The 19,798-nt window shown below is 42.9% G+C and overlaps 1 protein-coding gene across 1 annotated transcript in view; it reads right to left on the minus strand.

The window, feature by feature from the left end:
• PITPNM3 (PITPNM family member 3) overlaps positions 1–19,798 on the minus strand; it is a gene marked incomplete at both ends in the record, with an annotated part of 149,020 nt that overhangs the window by 42,719 nt on the left and 86,503 nt on the right. Inside the window, 2 exons of the mRNA XM_082328114.1 lie at positions 4,501–4,736; positions 6,946–7,022. Coding sequence (XP_082184240.1) covers positions 4,501–4,736; positions 6,946–7,022 — 313 coding nt within the window. The remainder of the gene's footprint in view (positions 1–4,500; positions 4,737–6,945; positions 7,023–19,798) is intronic.

The following is a 19,798-nucleotide window of genomic DNA, read 5'->3' on the forward strand; positions in this document are numbered from 1 at the left end:
TATTCAGATGAGAAGTCCCAGTGGAATCCCTCGGAGCCCAGGCACTCAGCACACAGACACAGCATAATTCAAAACCGGAGCCAAGGTAAACAGAGGGTTGTACTACCTTGGCACACACTATGTCTGCACATTCAGAAAATGGAGGATACATTCAAATCAAACAAGAAATCTTGTGCTGCTGCTTAGTCAGTCATCTGGCTCACCCTCGATGAAACATTACAGTAATTAAAAACACACTTCCTCCCCCAAGGTTTGTTAAATGCAATGTTTACCACAAGTTTATATTCCGCAACTGCATCCTGGAATTCTGGCTGTGAAAGCTGCTGGCATGAAGCTGCAGAAATGTGAAAGCAGGGAATCATCTCCCCTTTTGTCAGCCCCAAACGGGTACATCACAAGCGGCTCCACACAAGAACATACCAAGGCAATACCAATCTTATGTCAGTGCTGGCAATGATTCTATAGGACATTCAAACATCCAGCTTGGCTATTTTCAGCCTGGCTGAATACTGTGTGCTGCAACAAGAGGGAATCAAAAAACAGAGAAAGAAAGTGGGAGCTCTGTTCATTTGAGCTGCCAGCACATGCTCTTACCGGCTCTTCTTCCAGGTCGTTGGGACCTGCAGGCACTGCATTACGGGATGCCTAAGAGAAACTACTGAGCCCTGTGTTACTCAATGGCCCAAATGGGCAAGGATGATCTCTGATCACTTTCTGATGCTTCACCTCCTCTTCTACTATCAGTCCTCTTGCTTTACAGGGCAGCAACTTGGACATGCACACACTTCTCTTTTCCTCGTTTCAGTGTATTCCCCCTTGATGCGAACAGTCAGGCACATCTTCCACCAGTCCGGTCTCCACCCTGCCACCTCGTCTTCCTATACGCCTGTCACAGCTTTAAGTCCAGCTAGCATTTCAGAACTTTAATGTATTCCCCATCTCTCCTCTCTAACTGTCATCTGGACACCAGGCATCACCATTCCTGTACCTTATGGTGTCCACCAAAATGTGGTTGTAGACCTCCTCAACTCCTCTGCAGGGTTTTCTGCTCTACATGAGGTTTGAATCACTTAGGGGAAGCCCCAGACAAAACCAAGAGAAGTTTCTCTTTGCTTAGAAAAGAAGAAATCAAGCAAGTCTGATTCTCTTCTCCCCGTCACTACGGCGTTCACTAGTTATTCCTGGTTTACACTTGTACAAGAGTTGAAGCAGGCCCCAGCGCATGTGTTTCTTTCTCCTTTCTCTATCGTGCCATTTAAAATACTTATGTCAAGGAAAATATCCCTAAGGAAAGAAATGTTACTGGAAAAGGTTCTCTCATTTAATGAGTGAATTTCAAGACTGAAAAAGTGGGCGAGGAAGAGCAGCTACTGAAGTGGATATATCCAATGGAAAATTCCATTTGTTATTTCTAAATTCATTTCACGAAAGCCAGGGGGACAAATAACAATATCAAAAACATTTTAAGATTTTAATCCTTTCCCTTACTGAATATTCTGCATCTCCTCAGCTATCCTCTAGAATACTTCTTGGGCTAGTACCAGAACTAGAGCGCAATCAGAACTACACTACCAGAATTGATAGAATATAACTGATGATCATTATAATGATGTGGAAGCCAATCATACCGCACTCGGTGGAAAGTTTGCTCACCACCTGCTAAAACTTTCATTTATTTAGCGTGCAAGTAACGCTGCATGGAAAAGTTAATTTTACTTTTTTCCCCCCACTGAAACGTTTAAGTTGGTTACACTATTGCTGCTATGGTCCTCGTTTCTCCACAAACCTCGTAAGGCTACCTGCCCATTTAATAGGCTTGGAATGAAAATGTAACATGGCCTCAATCATATAGGCTAAGATCAGCCTTTGTTCCTTGGTGCTGACAAATAATCTGACAAAGAAACACCCAGATCACAGGCCTTCCCTCACAAATCATCTCCTCTCATGCTTAACAAGGTACCAGTTGTCAGAGTAAAGTCTCAGCATAGCTGCTTCCTTTCCAGCTTTCAGGGAACATGCCTTAACCACAGTACTCTCCTACTCCTACATCCCTTAAGCTTTTCTCATCTACCCTAGGCTAAAGGCACAGTCCAGACAGCAGAAATCTTCCTGTTTCTTTCTCAGGCTTTATGTTAGGCCTTTGGTTAATGACAGAAAAATTCCTCCTTACATCACTTTAGCCTTGTTTCTGTTCAACAGATTTGAGAAGCAAGGCACCGACAGACTGATTTTCTCATTTATGGTCAACCAGGAAATTTGTTACAGACCCAGGAATAGTATCCGTATCTCCTGACCCCCAAGCGCACACTACAACTAGAGTCATATTTCCTCTCCCGAAGGAGTTGCTACGTGTCATTTTTCACATCTCGCAGCATTGTCAAGAAGAGCGCATATCTGAAATTGTTACTGCCATACACGTAACAATTGTTAAAATCAACAGTAGTAACAGTTTTGCAAGGCGACGATACCTTTCACATGAGCATGCACACGGGGACTTCAGAACGTATTGTGGCTGACGCGCAGTTAACAGTTCAGAGTTATGGTCTTTCTTTGAGTGCAGAAGTTGTTGAGTCCCCATCCCTGGAGGTATTTAAAAGCCGGGTGGATGTGGTGCTTAGGGACATGGTTTAGTGGTGGGCTTGGCACTGCTGGGTTAACGGTTGGACTTGATGATCTTATGGGTCTTTTCCAACCTAAACTATTCTATGATTCTAGGAAATACTAGACTAAGCAGGCCTCTGAGATGCAGTTGCTAACTCTTTCTGTGAAAGTTGCATTTAGTATTTCATAGTTACTTGGTTTTGTATCGAAACATTATCACAGCCTTTTACACAACAATAATTTTCAAATGCAGAAGTGACTGCCAGGAATCTCAGAAAGCCACTAGGCTTAATGCCAGTGTGATCTGATGAACTATCTCTTTAAGCCAGACACTAAGAGACATGGACTAAAACACTTTGGTGAGAATTTTCTTAACCCCCACCCTCCAAAACAACCAACCTCCCCCAAAAAAATCTCAACACCCCCAAAACTCTTCCCAAATCCCAAGCCCACCAAACTATTTTTTTTCCAGTTAATAAGCAACTTCCTAAAATAAAATCATTATTTTCTGCTTCATATAGCAACTAGTAAGTGTTCCCTAGCAGAACCTGGTCTCAGACAGAATCAGGACCTGACAGCTAGAAAGGTAAATGCGAATGTCATGTAGCATGACCATATTATAGCTCAGTGTCACTTAAGTTTGCGGAGTTACGCTAGTTGAAAAATTTACTAATTTTATCAATGACAAGATGGTTGAGGCCTTCTTGCCTAGTGCTCTTCCATAATGACGAGCTGATCCAGTATCTACTGTGATGCACAGCATTCTCTCCCAGTTGCTCTCCAGAAGCCCTGAACTGGGGTCTGTCTACCTTCATGCAAGTGAATTACCAAATTGCTTAAAGCAAACCACCCATCTCTCATGTTGGTAAGGGCAACCTCGTGAGTGCCATCTCCATTTACATCAGTCAGCAAATGGATCTGCTCAGAGAGGAAACTCCATCAAAGCTAGAGGAACCCTCTCACTACACGTGCCACCAAACCCCAGCCGGACTGCAAACTGAAGCCTTCACCAGCCAAAAGCACCGTTTCCTAGAGCTGCATCCTTCGTAGCCCATTCAAGACACTTCTGTATATGGCATTCTTATAGGTTAATGACAATAAATGAGCTGTCTACCACGAAACACTACAGGACCTCAAAGTGCAGTAGCTGCTGCTGGGAATGAACAGATACCAAAGTTTTGTCATCTTAAAAATGTAAAAACCATGTTCATATGTAAATTCTCTCTCACCAAGAAGACGTGTTAAATCACTCTTGTTTTAGATATTTATTTCTGTTCTCAATTTCCAGTGCAAAGTAGAATTTACTTACGTCGGTCTAAGCTTCTCAGCAACGCTTCGCAATCTCCACTTTATTCCTAAACCAATATAAACAATGTGCCATTTTTGTTTCTAAAACAGGAAACTTAGAGCTATCAGAACTATCACTATAACATCCTGTCCCTACAATGGCCAAATAATGATCACATAAATAAGACAGACAAATGTCAGTTGGCACATCCGCAGGCAGATCTAACTATGTTTCAATTTTAAAATAAGATAAAAGTTGACTACTGACTTTTTGGGGTCAGATTTTGGGGGTGGGGGGAAAGTTAACAGTTATCGCAGTTTTCTTCTTCTGTCCAGATTTCTTCTGGATTTTTTTTTTTTTTTTTGCATGCATGTGGGCAATAGGCCGTAGTCCACCATGGGTTTTGGTTTTTTTTGTTTTGGTGGGGTTTGTTTTGTTCTTTTTTAAACAAATACAGCCACTTAGAAAAGGATGAAAGATCGTTCCACATCCTGCAGTAAGCAAAAGATTAAGGAGGATTCACAACATTTCATTATGAAAAAGACAGGTCACAGAAAGCCATTCAGAATGACACTGCAAAGCCAAACCTTAGAAAATAAAAATCAACTTACTTGGAAACAAGAGAGAAAGCTGCTGAACAGATTGCTGGGCAGGGAACAAGTCTGATTAAGATGTGGCCCAAAGCGGCAGGAAAATGGGCTTGGGTCACTTTCTCAAACACGGAACTGAAGGTGTTGATGTCTGCCAGCTTGCTGCTGTGGTCCCCACCTCCAGCATCTAAGATGTTCCCCCCATGTAGGATCAAAATTAGCACATGTGTTTTGCAGTTCTGGTGTTGAACTCCTTCCTGTGAGAAAAACAGGGAATAAGAAGGGAGGAAGCATATTTATAGAGAGCGTTGCTATATTTGGTGTCAATCTTCACAAGCCGTTAGCGGTGATTTTTTCTCCCCCCCCCGCCATGATCTTTTTGTGATATTTGCCTTCACTGGGGGGCTGGGGGGGGGGGGGTGCCCTGTTGTCCATTTAATTCAAGCGTGTCTGAACCAGGTAGAGCACACTATGCTCTGTCAGAAAACCCCTGCAGCACAGATGTAGGTTTCAGGTCAACAAAGATTATAAACAGCTTTGTGTACATCAAAAGCTATTTTAAATACATTGAGACTGGCGAAGAATTCCAACATCCACCGACAGCCTAAGCGAACGTCTATCTAGGTATCACGAATGAGGCTGCTGCATTTACTGGAAAGGTTCTAACTTAAATCAACACAGGTTCTAAAAAGACAGATTTCTCTGCCAATGAAAACATCCAGCAAAAGCAGCTAATACAGTTATCTCAGCCTTTTGAGATTAGCAACTTCTTATTAAAATGAAAAATGGGGCTAACTTACCCAGACATTTACTTAAAGAGTAAAAAATGTATCCTTGCTGATATCCATAAACCTCACAAATACATTTATGAACATGTGAATATGTGCATACACAGACAATAATCAGTGTGCTCTGTAGAATAAACAAGATGTTATCTACTTGAGACTGGAAAAACATTTTGAATGTCTCACAACTCTACGGTTTTTTTCCTTTTTTACCCCTTGAGAGTTATGTGCACTCAAAGAACTCAGTAATACATTAAAAGATTAGGAGATTTTTGTTTTTAAATCCTGATTGCCATTTTCTTCTTTGCTTTGGATCACATGATTCCTGAAGACTTCTAGTTCCTGACCAAATATGAACACACAATAAAAACAACAGTAACATTTCTTGCATTTGTCTGAGGATTGTTAATTGCTAGATTGGGTGATTTACTGAGAATCAGGCAACGTTCTGGACACTTTATTCTTAAGTTCTGGAACAAAAGCCACAATCTTCAACAGTAAATATAAAATGAGAAGAATTGCTCTGAGTTTAAAAAGAATAACATTAATCAGAAAAGCTGACAAGCAAACACACACATATACACACACACAGAGACATTTCAGCCTGTAGTTCAGTGAGGGCTAGGGGTGGAAATGTTGTTGACATGGAGAAGATAAAGAAATCGGTAACTTTAGCACCTGTATAATGTTGACAGAGAAATGGTTGAAAATGAGAATTACAAGTTGTTCCATAAAGCCGCTATCTCTGTTCAGCCCATGATTTTTAGTATGCAGTAGAAGTATTCATTGTGAAGGCATTTTGCTGACCTGCCTTGTATCTGCTTAAGTACTGGATCTTATGAGAATTTTTAAGGTTCCACTTTTCCTTGCTCTGATTTACGATTGTCCTCTCCATATGGTCCCATTCCAGTAATTCAGAAGAGAAATTTAATTCCCTTTAAAAGCTAAGAGTAGCTCCTTCCACAGCCAATGCCAGCTTGTAAATAAGTGGCACTGCGGATCGGTTGGTGGAACTGAAAGCTTGAAAACAGAGGGAAAAATTCAAGCGGGTCAACATTGCTAAAGTCACTTTTACAAAAAGGCTCTCAGCTGGATTTAACTGGTATCCTTCACAAGAGAACTCAAAGGGAATGAAATCAATTTGCCTCTCAGCAGTAGTTCAGCCATGACTGAGACCAGGGGCTCAAGGGCTAATCAAAAGGACATCTGAAGTCAATCAAAGACTGTCATAATTTTCAGGGGGCTGTAGGATTGGAATTCTTCAAAAATGGAAAAGTAGACATTTCCATTGCCTGTCCTACGTGTGGACAGAGGATCTTAACCAGTTGACTGGAAGGAACACAACTGGTTTAGATTCTTTGCTGCTTCTAAAAAAAAGCAATTCTGTTACTATCAATTTCATGACTGCTGCTGAATCTGCTTCACAAAACCTGCACTTCCATTGAAGTACTAAGTAGACGTAACAATTTCTCTTCAGAGAACTGGGTCATGTTTCCACCTAAGTTAATTATGTCTAAAAAAGCTTGTGACAATTTTCAGTGATTGCATGTGCACCTACTGGATAAGGGAAAGACACGCTAAGCTACCAAACGGGTTTATAATTCCATAATACAATATGAGAGTATTTCCACATGTCTGCTCCTTGGAAATCAGCACAGCTTCTTTTGGGAAACAATCTCACCTCATTGTCCTCGTGTATTTCAATACTGCCTTGTGCCGGGAACCTTTGTTTTCTTAAAGAGGCTCTATATAATTCACCTGAAAGGAAAAGAGACAAAATTGATCATATAAATATTTGGCTGCCTCATCTTTTACAGACATCTATGGAGGTAAGGTGCATTTCTGGTTTCAAGACAAAGATCTGTTCACAGGAAATCCTGTGGACAAACAGAACAACAGACAAGGTTTCTTGCAGCCCTACGTATTAGAGGCTCCTCTGTTCTTAACAGCAACATTTAGAACAGGATCCAGGTCCTTATACAGAGGTCTGTAGTACGGGTACAGCTGCTGGTGGTCACCTGTGCCTTTCTAGAGCAGCAGTAGAAGAGGTCACCCGAGGTTCTGCATCATCTCTGCTCATCCCATACTGGTATCTTAGATACTCTGTTACGTCTTAAATGGCACTAGACAGCTATATATAGGCAAGTGAATTTAAATTAAGCCTTTAAAGTTCCCAACGACCTTCAGGATCCACCTCCTCCACAAACCTCTGTGACTACCTGGGAAACTCCCAGAAGTAACTGCAGTGCTCCATTACCAGGATGCAAAATAAGAGTAACAGACCACAGAGCAAAGGACAGTTTCTCCTCAAAAAACCTTGTAACCTGAAAAATAGGAAGTGGCATTGCAGAGAAACACAGTGCTTTGCTAATACCTTTTCACAACAGGATCGTGCTTGCGATATCCTCTGTTATAAAGACAACAATGAAAGTCTCTGTATTGACTTTGGAGCATGACCAAACAGACCCAGAGACCCACTTGTGACCACTTCTTAGGCAGACTGGCTCGACGGCAACCTGCTGTAAGTGGTGGAACATTCATGATATCAGCTTTTAGACCATGAGACTGTCCACTGTCTGGCCTTAGGAGGCAAAACTTAGGGACCATTTAGCAGAGAGAGTGGTCAAAGACTGGAACAGGCTTCCTAGAGAGGCAGTCAATGCCCCAAGCCTGTCAGTGTTTAAGAGACATTTGGACAACGCGCTTAATAATACGCTTTAACTTTTGGTCAGCCCTGAAGCGGTCAGGCAGTTGGACTACATGATGGTTTTACGTCCCTTCCATTCCCATCCAATGGAAAATATTCCATTCTATTCTATAAAACTTCTACAGCTGGCTACAAAAAGGCTTGCCCTCTGAACAAATGTCTGTCCTTGAGGATAACGAAGATGATATAGCAGTACCCACTTTTCCCCCTCCCCCCCACTGGTTTCTTCAGTCATTGAAGAGAATTGCTACCGGATCTGCCTGGTCTCTTCATAACGGAGTCTTTTTTCTCCAGCTGCGTGTGTGAGTTACCTAGGAAACAGCCGTAGGATGAAATGTGATTAGCACTGTTGTCAGCTTCATTGTCACATTTATACATGGGGCCAATCTCTTCCTTACAATTTAAAGGAATGTTCCGTACTCCTGTCTCTTACAGCACTTATGAGACATTTACATCGGAGGAGATGAGCCAAGCTTTGCAAAATACACACTGAAGCCCACTTACTTACACTTTAGCTTACAGGGTTCTGCAATCAGGTACGGGAACACTGATTTCTCAGGTAAAGAAAGAGGAGGCAAGAAGAAAAACAGGAAACTTCTGATTTGCTGCTGTCTCTAAGAGGTATTCTACTGGCCATCGTGCTTCATTTCCAAACACAAGGGCAAGCGACTGCTGGTAGTCAGCATGGATTTACAAAGGGAAAAATCACACCTAACCAACCTGATAGCCTTCTAGGATGAGATGACTGGCTTGGTGGATGAAGGGAGAGCACTGGATGTTGTTTCTTTCAACTTTAGTAGGGCTTTCAGCACCGTCTCTCGTAACATCCTCACAGAGAAACTGAGGAAGTGCGGGCTACATAAGCGCACAGTGAGATGGACTGAAAACTGGCTGAACCGCCAGGTTTAAAGGGTTGTGCTCAGCAGCACAAAGTCCAGCTGGAAGCCAGTGACTGGTGGTGTACCCCAGGGGGTCACTACTGGGTCCAGTCCCGTTTAGCATCTTTATTAATGACTTAGATGATGGGACAGAGTGTACTCTCAGCAAGCTTGCAGACAATACAAGGCTGGGGGAGCAGCTGAAACACCAGATGGTTGTGCTGCCATTCAGAAGGACCTCAACAGGCTGGAGAAATGGGTCAAAAGGAATATCGTGAAGTTCAACCAACTGAAATGCAAAGTCCTGCACCTGGGGAGGAATAACCACACTTAACAGTACAGGCTGGGGACCAACCATCTGGAAAGCAGCTTTGCAGAAAAGGACCTGAGGATCCTGGCGGACAAATTGGCCTGGACCCAGCAAGGTGCCCTTGCAGCAGAGTGCCAACCGCATCCTGGACTGCATTAGGAAGAGTGTCTGTAGGGCAAGGGAGGTGACCATTCCCTTCTGCTCAGCACTGGTGAGATGACATCTGCATTGCTGTGTCCAGTTCTGGGCCCCGTAGTACAAGACAGACATGGACTCACTGGAGCAAGACCAGCAAAGGGACAGGAGCACCTGATATGAGAAGAGACTGAGAGAGATGGGACTGTTTGGCCTTGAGAACAGAAGGCTTGGGGTATGTGGGGGAAATATTATCTGTGTATACACCTGACGTGAGGAAGCAAAGAAAACGGAACCGGAGTCCTCTTCACGATAGTCAGTGAAAGGACAAGAGGCAATGGGCACGAAGTGAAATACAGCAAATTTTATTTAAATATAGGAAAGAACTTTTTACTGTGAGGGTGATCAAACACTGGAATGGGTTGCCCAGACAAGTTATGGAGTTTCCATCCTTGGAGATATTAAAAACCTGACTGGACGCAGCCCTAAGCAATCTGCTCTAAAGGACCCTACTCTGAGCAGAGGAGTTGAGCTATACAATCTCCAGAGGTCCCTTCCAACCTCAGTCATTCTCTGAATAAGAAGACATTGGAACACAATATTTAGGTTTTTCATGGCCTTCAAAACATAGCAGTTCCTTAAAAAATTACCTGATGGCCACTATAACCCACAAACCAGATATTTGGTAGGATGCTCTCTTTGAATTTCTAGCAGTATTATGAAAACTCCAGTTTTACGGCACTCAGCTGGCTTTTTAAAAAAGGTGCTAAAAAGAGAGTAGTGAAACTGAATCCTGATGGTTTCCCATTTAGAATTTAAAACATCTGCTACCATCTCAGTTTCCTAGCAGTGACTTTTTACTTAAGAGAGGAAACAAATAACATATACAAGTGAACCTGAGAGGAAGACTTTAACACCTAAAGCATTGTCAAGTCGAGTTTATTTGTTTAGTCTGCTAGCAACTTATGAACAAACCAATATTGACCTAGGAACAACAAATCAGTTTCCTTTGAAATACAAACTCTAGCGATACCTAGGTCAGCAGGGACGCTTTCTGCTTTATCTGTTAAATGTGCTCCTATTCATGAGTGTTCCTACTCATTTCACAACGGTTGCTTCTTTACCTTATATGCCAGTGCTCTCCAGAATATTAATTTCTTTTTAAGATACAGAATATTAAACAATGACTACTTTGCAGCTTTTACTAAAAAATGCCAAAATGGCAAAATTGCCATGATTTACTGCTAAGTCCAGCATCTCAACCTCTGTCTAAACATAACTACTCTTACGTAGTGAGATGCAACAGAGACCAGCAAAACTTCTTTATTTTTTTTAAAAAGTTCTTCTTTTTTTACTATGGCATGGTCAAACTATGCCAGTCTTTCATTTAAAAGAAAACAATTATGAACAAAAAGTACAGGCTGTTTTTAGATAACACCTTTTATTCCTATACCTCAGCAGACTTAAATAGAGAAATTAAATATTGCAACATCTCACTGAAGAGGAATTACTGCAGCTGAAGTCGTGGGGGTCAGTTCTTTGGGGAGGAAAAATGTGCTTTTGCCTTCTACAGACAGTGATGAAATTCCAGACAAGATGTGAATCCTCCAATCTCTGTAACACCTCCTCCTCCCTCTCATGGGAGGAGGAGGCGGCTTTGAAACCCTTCCGAATGTCAACACCAGAAATTTGTAATTTAAAACTTCAGCTGACTGCAGTGTTGCTGCCTTAAAATTCTACTCATCTCACAAGGGTGAGCTGTTCTGAGAAAAACTGGGAGGCCTTCCTCCCTCCATGACAGATACAAGTTTTAGGAGTTAATGAGAGAGGATTGTGCTAAATACTAATACCAAAGTAGCTCACTGACAGCTTTCTGGATTTAAATACATTTTTCTCTGCTTTACCCAGCATGTCAGAAGAAAATAAATGCATCGCCTAATGCTATAGATGACTCAGTTTACTTTTTTTTTTTTGGCATTCTGAGTTCACACCCTGTTGGCGGTTCCACTCCATTTGACGTACGCTTATAGGCAGTCGGCCAGACCCTCCGAGAGCGGACTGTAATTTCCCCCTCACCAAGAACACTGATTAAGCAGGGTCTGGCCAGGTTATTCTAAAAGCACTGAATTTAACCCAAAACACAGTTCCAACACACTCTACTCTTCTGATTAGGATTGAGAGCTAATGCTACAGTAGATTCTACTACTATCATTCCTTACAGCCACTAGAAATTTATTTAACCTCTGTGGCTACATTTCTCCACATTAAAAGCAAGGTAGTTGTTCTTGTCTTTCTGTCAGGCAAGGATTTCTAGGATTAGTCATTTAATACTTGTATAAAACAAAACAATACAACAACAAAAACCAACACACCAGAAAACAAACCCAACAGCAACAACACACACCCATAAACCCTGAACTTCCACCAAAGGCAATCGCTTTCTAGAAGTCTCTGCAATTTGAAGCTCCTTCTAATTAGAAGTGTTCTTTTCAAAAGCCTGTCCAGAACACTTACTTTTTTCTGAAGGTCATCATATGAAAAAGTGTCACTTTTTTAACACCTAAGCTCACAACAGAACCAGTGCCAGAGAAACATGTTTTGTGTCATGAAAAAGGATTATTCGGGGCCACGAGGCATCACCTTATACTGAACCACAATACCTATCTTCAAGGCAATACTGAAACAGGAAAGCCAGGGCTCCTCATCAGATGCTCACAGACCTCTTCAGTTACCCATCCAGTGCAACGCGCTAGAGAAAAGACTTCCTCGGCTTCCTTGTGGGCTGCTCCTCTGAAAACCTTGTTCTAAAGATACGCTTCTAGAAAGCGGAGAGGGTGGTTTGCTTTTTCCCTAATGCATCAAATGCCAGGTTGCAGGAGAGCTCCTTGCTTCACACACACACAAGTGTCACAGATAACTGGACACAAGGATTCTAGGCATTGTTTTTCTCACAATTTCTATTCTATTGTTAAAGTAGCCCTCTATCATAAAATTAGGCTTCTTTCAAAACTGCTTTCTCACTTCAGCTGAGAAAAAGAAAAAAAAAAGCATGGTATCAACTTGCAGTATTAGAGATTACAGAAACGATGACGCACAGATCAGCCTATGGAAGCACTCAAGTTATTCTTTTCTTTCAGACATACCAATGTGCACAGCTCAACTGTCTTCAGAACACTGCTACACTGCCAGAAGTTCAGGCTGCAGTCGTGTCAGAACGTACACTGTCTCGTTTTGAAAATCTCCACCTAGAAGTACAGTTCTAACATAAAAAGATTGAGAAGATCTAAAAAAAAAAAAAAAAAAAAAAAAGGCAAAAGGGGAGGCAGGTGATTTTTTGCTGATTTGCAGCCCGAGTCAGGAATTTCAATGGACAGATCTTCAGCATCGCGCTGCCCAAAGGAACAAACTTGCCCAAATTCAAAGTGGTCCCACAGTGGGGGAGGCAGGGGACTGTGTGTCACGCAGGTGGCATATGTAAGGGGATCAACACATGCCTTTATTTAAAGAGATCTGCTGATCGTATACTTTGGAAGATAATCAGATTTTGCATCTACATAGGCTCAGCTTTGTTGTTTAGGTTAAACACCAGAGACTTAAATAACTGGAGGACCTTCTCTGTCATGACGACAATATAAAGGGTAAGACTATTCAGCAGCTAAAGCTCTGTAGGAGACAGAAACGGACAGCATAACCTATTAGAGAAAATGACACAAATTTAATTAGGCGCTGAAATGAAACTGATTACAGAGAAATTATGTGTTTTACTATCTACTGGAAGGGCTTTATTGAGGTAAAATAATAGCACGGTTTTGCTGGACCAAACCTCCCTGATGACATTATCAACATTTTACAGATTTTTCCAGCTGTCTTGATTCATACCATCATTATACCAATTTATGCTAATTGTATCATTATGTAAATTACAGTAACAAAAAAGGTACTCAGATCCCATACAGAGTCAGAAACCAGTGGGTTGTAATAGCTTACATTGCAACAGCTACTGATGCAGTCAGGAAAGGTCAGGATGGGGTAAGATTAAAAACTTTCTGTTCATTTGTCTTGTCTTGTTTTTTTAATTAACCTGCAAAGGCACCAGCTACAAAGTCCGCTAGGCTTCTCAAATCTGGCACAAGGAGAGGAGACATAGGAACAGGAGAACATGCTGAAATCTCATTCCTCAAGAAGGTCAGCTCCTCTGCAGGCACCCACACTAACCGATCAGAGTGGGTAGGTGGTAGGAGCGGCTAGTTCCAACTGCTCTCCTTATGTCCAAGTTTACAAAAGCAACCAGGTCTCCAAACACACCGAGAGCTTTGAAAGCCCAGCCTTTGTTTTAATGCTTTTCTGAGAGCAAAACACTTGAAAACCTCAATCAGGACACAGCTGCTGAGCCACCCTACACAGCTCTGGCTCGTATTACCGAGCAGAGTGAATTCTTCGTGCTATTGAGTGAACTTGGCCTGATATCACCGCGTTGGTTTCCTGCAGGCTACAAGTCAGAATGCAGATTCCTAGCATCTCTTCTCCCAGATGCTTCCTCAGCCCAGGCAGCCTGGCAGGATGCAAAAGTCACAATCAGTTGTTCTGCTTCTAAGGTGCAGTGACCTCCCTCTAAAAGGGTAAATAATCTTGCCTCTGCAGCGGGGAGCATCTTTTCCGGAGCTAGTCTGAGACTGTGGGATTAACTCACCTATCACAAAACTTTACACCTCCCACTCCCCCTGCAAAATGCTCTGCCTGTCAGAGACTAGAATTGAATGTACAGTAGCATGGCAATAAAAATAAAAGTCCAAAAACCCCCAAAAGAGCAAGAAACAAAATTCTGCTAAATCACAAAACTATCTTGCACATAAAACTCCACTGAGGACATAAAGAAAAAAATGCATGGCATGCGATGGATTTAAGCTACAACACTTTACCACACTCATAAAGGCAGTCACATACAAAGGAAGAAAATGGCGTTAACCCACTTTGTGACAGACTAGTGGAACAGACAACGAACGAACTGCTGGCTAGGACACAAGGTTTGGATCAAGTTTTTGCTTCAGTGTATGCTGCTTCTATGGCACCTCAGCGCGGTGGGTTGACCCTGGCTGGACGGCAGGTGCCCACCCAGCCGCTCATCACTTCCCTCCTCAGCTGGACAGGGGAGAGAAATATAACAAAAGGCTCGTGGGTCGAGATAAAGACAGGGAGATCACTCAGCAATGACTGTCATGGGTGAAATAGACTCAACCTGGGGAAATTAATTTATTACCAATCAAATCAGAGTAGGATAATGAGGGGGGGGAATCTTAAAACACCTTCCCCCCATCCCTCCCTTCTTCCCAGGCTCAACTTCACTCCCGAATTCTCTACCTCCTCCCCCTGAGCAGCACAAGGGGACGGGGAGTGGGGGTGGCGGTCACTTCGTTAAGCGTTGTCTCTGCCGCTCCCTCCTCCTGGGGCACCCCGGGACGCGCTCACCCTCTTGGCTGCCAGGGCACGCTGCTGGCTCCCGCTGAGCCCGCGGTCCCACAGCCCTTCCCGCAGGGCTGCTCTCCAGCCACTCCTCTCCCAGTTTATACTTGTGTCCAGTGTTACTCCATCCCAGGTACAGAATCCAGCATTTGTTCTGGTTATATTTCATGCCACTGATGATTGCCCAGTGCTCCAATCTATCTAGATCCCTCTGCAAGGCCTTTTGTCCCTCGAGAGAGTCAACAGCACCTCCCAGATTAGTATCATCAGCAACTATGTTAGAGGGTCACACAGGTCACTCATGATGAATTTCTAAATCTGGAGAATTAACACAAGAACAAGCTTAATGCAGCACAGAAAAAACGGCCGGACATATATAATTTCATAACAGTAACTCCATTAATATTTTACAATAATCCTTCACACTGCTCAACAAACGCCTAGAGAAAACTTTCTGCTTCCTCTCACTCCATACTACAGTGTTTCGCACTTTTGCCTTTTCTGCTAAAAAAGGCTGTTCCTCTCTTTAGATACTGGAAGAGAGAAAGATAAAACAGTTTGAATATAACGTACAGTCTGTAAAACATTACTGTGGTGTTCTGAACTTTATGGCAGCCAGTAATCCTTTTTTTATTCTGTCTATGCATCAAGTAGTCTCTATCCAGTGCACTGAGAGCACCACGCTTGTGTTTTCTTTTACCAACCCTTTCTTTGCTACTCTCAAGCTTTGCTACCCTCATTTTCAGCCTAACTTTCTGATTTCACCCTCATATTAGATCAGAATACATCACTATTTCCCGCTTCTGAGTTCCATGAAAATTAAGAAGTTAATAAAAGAAGCGGCATAAAAACAACGAGCTCAGTTCTAAGCTAATACGCCTCTTCTTAGAGAACCAGATTATCCATAACAAGAGTCCAATATTCTGTCACACAGGTATTCACTCCACATTTAACACTACTTCTGCTCCAGTTTCATCTCCTCCACACAGAACATAGGTGAAGAAATAGCGAGAGGTTTTAGTTCTCTGCGTCAGTAATTCACTTACAGCAGTGAAAATCCCCGTATAGCCATGCTGTGAACCAGGAATACCAAAACCTGCACGTATATCTGGATTAGGCATCACTCAGAAATCTTCCCCAATAAGAATTTAATAGCAGTCGGAAGGTCTTCTAGCATTTTCAAATAATTCTGAGATAATATAGAAATCAGAGGACAGAGTACAAAGCTCTCCTCACCCCCCTCTCTGGAACATTCTGGTATATCAGAATAACTGAATCAGTTCCTTACAAAACCCAGCAAAAGGCCTTTCTTGACCTGCCTTGTCTGTTCAGTCCCTACACTCAGGCTCCAAATCTAGGAGTTAGGTCAGAAATTTATACTATTATGCTATTGATATTTTAATGGCATACGGTCAGAGATCAGGGTTCCACAGAGCTGGTTGTTGGACAAACAGAAAACACAGCGAGAATCTTATAAGGGAAAGATTCTGAAAATATTGTTACTGACTAGAAGCAAACCCTACCCTTTGAAGACAAGGTTGCCTTTTTAGAAGTGTTGCCATCTCCTAAGGTGTCACGCATAGACTGCAGTGTCGGTCCTCGGCTCTTTTGAAGAACAACAGAGACTAGAGACCATGTAAGTGAGAGTAATCCATGTTCATTAAAAGCAAGCTCACCTGGAGTTCTTCACGGCTGTTTTAACTTGGTTAGTCCCACAGCAGACCTATGTGATGTGAGCTGAGAGCAAGCATGCCTATGGGAGGGGGAGAGGAGGAGCCATTCAATCCCAGTAGCTTTTGTACCTTGGCAAATTCAGCAGAAGAGTAGAGGCCTTCCATTACACTCCCAAAAGTTCTGCGACACAAAGCAACACTTGCTCCTCCTCAGAGCAAAAGAACCGAAATCACAGGGAACAGGACTGTCACTAACCCTGATCAACCTACACCCAGGAGAAAAAGACAGTTTGTAGCAGATATGAGGCTGACACTTTGTAAAGGATGAGTGGTTAGGTTGCTTAAAGAATCACCGTCAAAGATATTTGCAAATAGTGATTTTAACAGAAATTTATAAAAGTGTGATTTAACAAAGTTCGATGGCAAGGTTCACTCTGTTACTTATTGAATGAATGGAATATATACATATATATACATAAAGAGAAGGAAAGAGGAAATTGAGTTAGAAGAAAATACAAGGGTGACAAGGGGGCCCTCCCACTGGGTCGCGAGGTTCAGAATGGACCCCCTCGCTTTCTACACTCCGTCTCAGAGAGGAGCCTAGGTGCGGCTGGATCCAATCCTAGTCTCGGACTTGGTCAATGCTTTATGTCTAAGGATTATACGTGTCTAGCAGCAGTTTAAGGTTTGTTCACAGTTAAGAGAGAATCACAAGAACTTAGCAATAACCAACTATTGGTTAATTTAGCCTCTACAAGGTGATTAAATAGGGTTTCCTACAATATTTGTATCAATACACACATACACAATAGGCTTAGTAATTGGTCGCTAATTTAGTGACATACTCACAATATGCATATATAAAGGTACCTAGTAAAAATTCCCCTCGAGTTCAGTGAAATATTCACATCAAATGATTGTCTCAGCAGGCGAAGGTTGAGTCTCGAGGAGTGAAAGGTGCTGGAGATCAGCCCAGATCCTGCCGTCAGGCCTCTGTATGCAAACTTAGGAGTTCGCTGCTCGGAGAGGCATCCCACTCAGAGGAAGATGCTGGCGCAGCCCGCTGCGGTCCAGGAGAGCTAAAAGGCTCTCACTTGCTACCGCTGTTTATAGGGTCATGAGATGACTGACTTTAGGCATCAGTAGATTTTCATCCTGTTGTACAGTCTGGGTTGGTGATTACTAAAGTTCTCCAAAACTCCAGTGATGCTGGTACAGTCCTGAGTTACAACCCAGATAAGATATGCCCCAAGGTTGTCAGGGGCGGCTGATTATTCCTAGTACAGATGTAACAGATGTTCCAAGGTTGTCAGGGGGTGACTGGCTCCCTGGTACAGACAGTGCTACTCCCACCTTAGCCATGTAAGAGTTTCTGATACGGTCAAGGGATGCTTAACCACGAAACTCGTTACACAAAGGCCGAGTTTTGATGGGAGTTACTGAGATTGTAAAACAGTTCAGGAAGCAGGAGGAGGGGAATGCACCACCACAGACTTGCGTGGGCTAAGGAGAGACAGTCCACGTTTAGGAGACAGGTGAGTATTTTCTAAATGTTTTTAATGATGAAGTTTTGCTTGAAGCTGTTTATCTGCTTCAAAGGTCAGAATAAATGCCAGAGGGAGAGATTATCAAGCAGAAGACTGCAGAGACAAAGATATGTCAGCAACTACCACACAGCTTGGCTATTTATCACACAGACCCACTACTTACCCTGTGGACCCTACCACTTATCTGATGGCTATCCCGTGTCTGTCAGACATGCATGGATTTCTCTCTCACCTGTACCCACTCACTCTCATTTAAACAGATTTTGGGTGTTCAACATCATCCTTGGAATAATATTCTCACTGAAACACCACAGAAAACCATTCACATACTAGAAATATCCTCTGTCTTTATTTACCTCTCAGTAGATGACCAAAATGAAACTGCCTGTGAAAAAAGTAGGGCAAGACACCACATGGAATTTCTCTGTGATGTGAAAGGTCTCTCAGACTTTAGTTTATTTATGTGTTTCAGTTTCTGAGCTATGACAGGTCTCTCACCTGGGCAAACAGCACGGTATTTGCATGCAGTGCTGCAAGGCAGAATGTAAAAAGCTGCTGCTGGCTGTAATGAACAAATTACATAGAGCAATACTGTGGCTCCTGATTGCAAGCCTGAGAGAATGAAACGAAGGGTGTTTTATATGAATGAACGCATCCCTTCCGATCACTCAGTTCGGAGTAGTCAGAACCACTCAGGTGACAGCAATGCACACAACTCAGCTATATGGTTTGAAATCTTCCTATGATTCTTGTCCTCTTCCACTAAATCTGCTGGTGTAGGCTTGCAAAGCTAGAACGGTTAGGAAGCCTGACACAGACTGAAAAGATAAAACTGACTTTGCAGAAGACAAAAAAGTAAAAGGCTTTATTCGTTGTAACACAGTCATTCAGAAAGACGTGTGGTGCAGGAAACACAGACACACCTATTTGCCCAGCAAGCTCTAGCTCTTTGTGCACACCGATCTAACCAGAGTCTTGCGTGCATGCAAGTTCGCAAGCAGCAGAGCTGCCCCAGCACAGATGCACAGGACTGCTCCCTCCTGGGGCTGTACCACAGTGTTAGAACAGCTCCAGTGATCTCAGTGCTGTCACATTAATTTAATGCCTCCCTGTCCAGATGAAATCCAGACCAGGAGACAAAATGGGACTGTCATAAAAATCGGCCCCTTGAAATAGGGTCTAGCTGCCTTCCCAAATACTATGGAAATATCTCTTCTTTCATAGCACCTGTTAGCTTGAAATGCAATAGTCTTTAGTATCCCTCTTTTATTTAAAATAAAAAAATCTAAGAAAATCTACTAGTTGTAAACTGCTACGACAAACTGGGGTTATCCCAGATGTCATCTGGGCTGCTTTGGACTAATAAGAACTGCTTCAAACAGGGTCATCTTCTACCTGCTCCTACCTCTTTGCCAGCCTCCACATACAAAGCCAACAACAGCTCTTCCTCTTTTCAGTTCACCCAAGGTTGGACACAAAGTCCTCCCCTGCACGCCACCCCACATTCCCTGGCCTTATTGACAGTAGGGACGGACAGGAGCCCTCACAGAGACACTGCAGATGGACACCTTAACAATCTGCCGCTCGTGTAACAGAGGAGGACCCAGCAGTCCCACCAGGCACATTACCACACCAGTATATTCATGTCCTGAGCAGCCACAGCTCATGACTCCCGCAAGCTCCGAGACCAGCATTACATGGAAGGGCAGCTCAAGCACAGGTTCTCTGTGGTATCAGACCTGGCTCCACGCCTCAGCACGTACCGCATTACCCCTCTCTTTGGCTGCAGTTCCATCAATAACCCAGAGGAGAGGGGAAGAAGGG

Source organism: Platalea leucorodia, assembly GCF_965183815.1.
Source record: "Platalea leucorodia genome assembly, chromosome: 16".
Taxonomy (NCBI): domain Eukaryota; kingdom Metazoa; phylum Chordata; class Aves; order Pelecaniformes; family Threskiornithidae; genus Platalea; species Platalea leucorodia.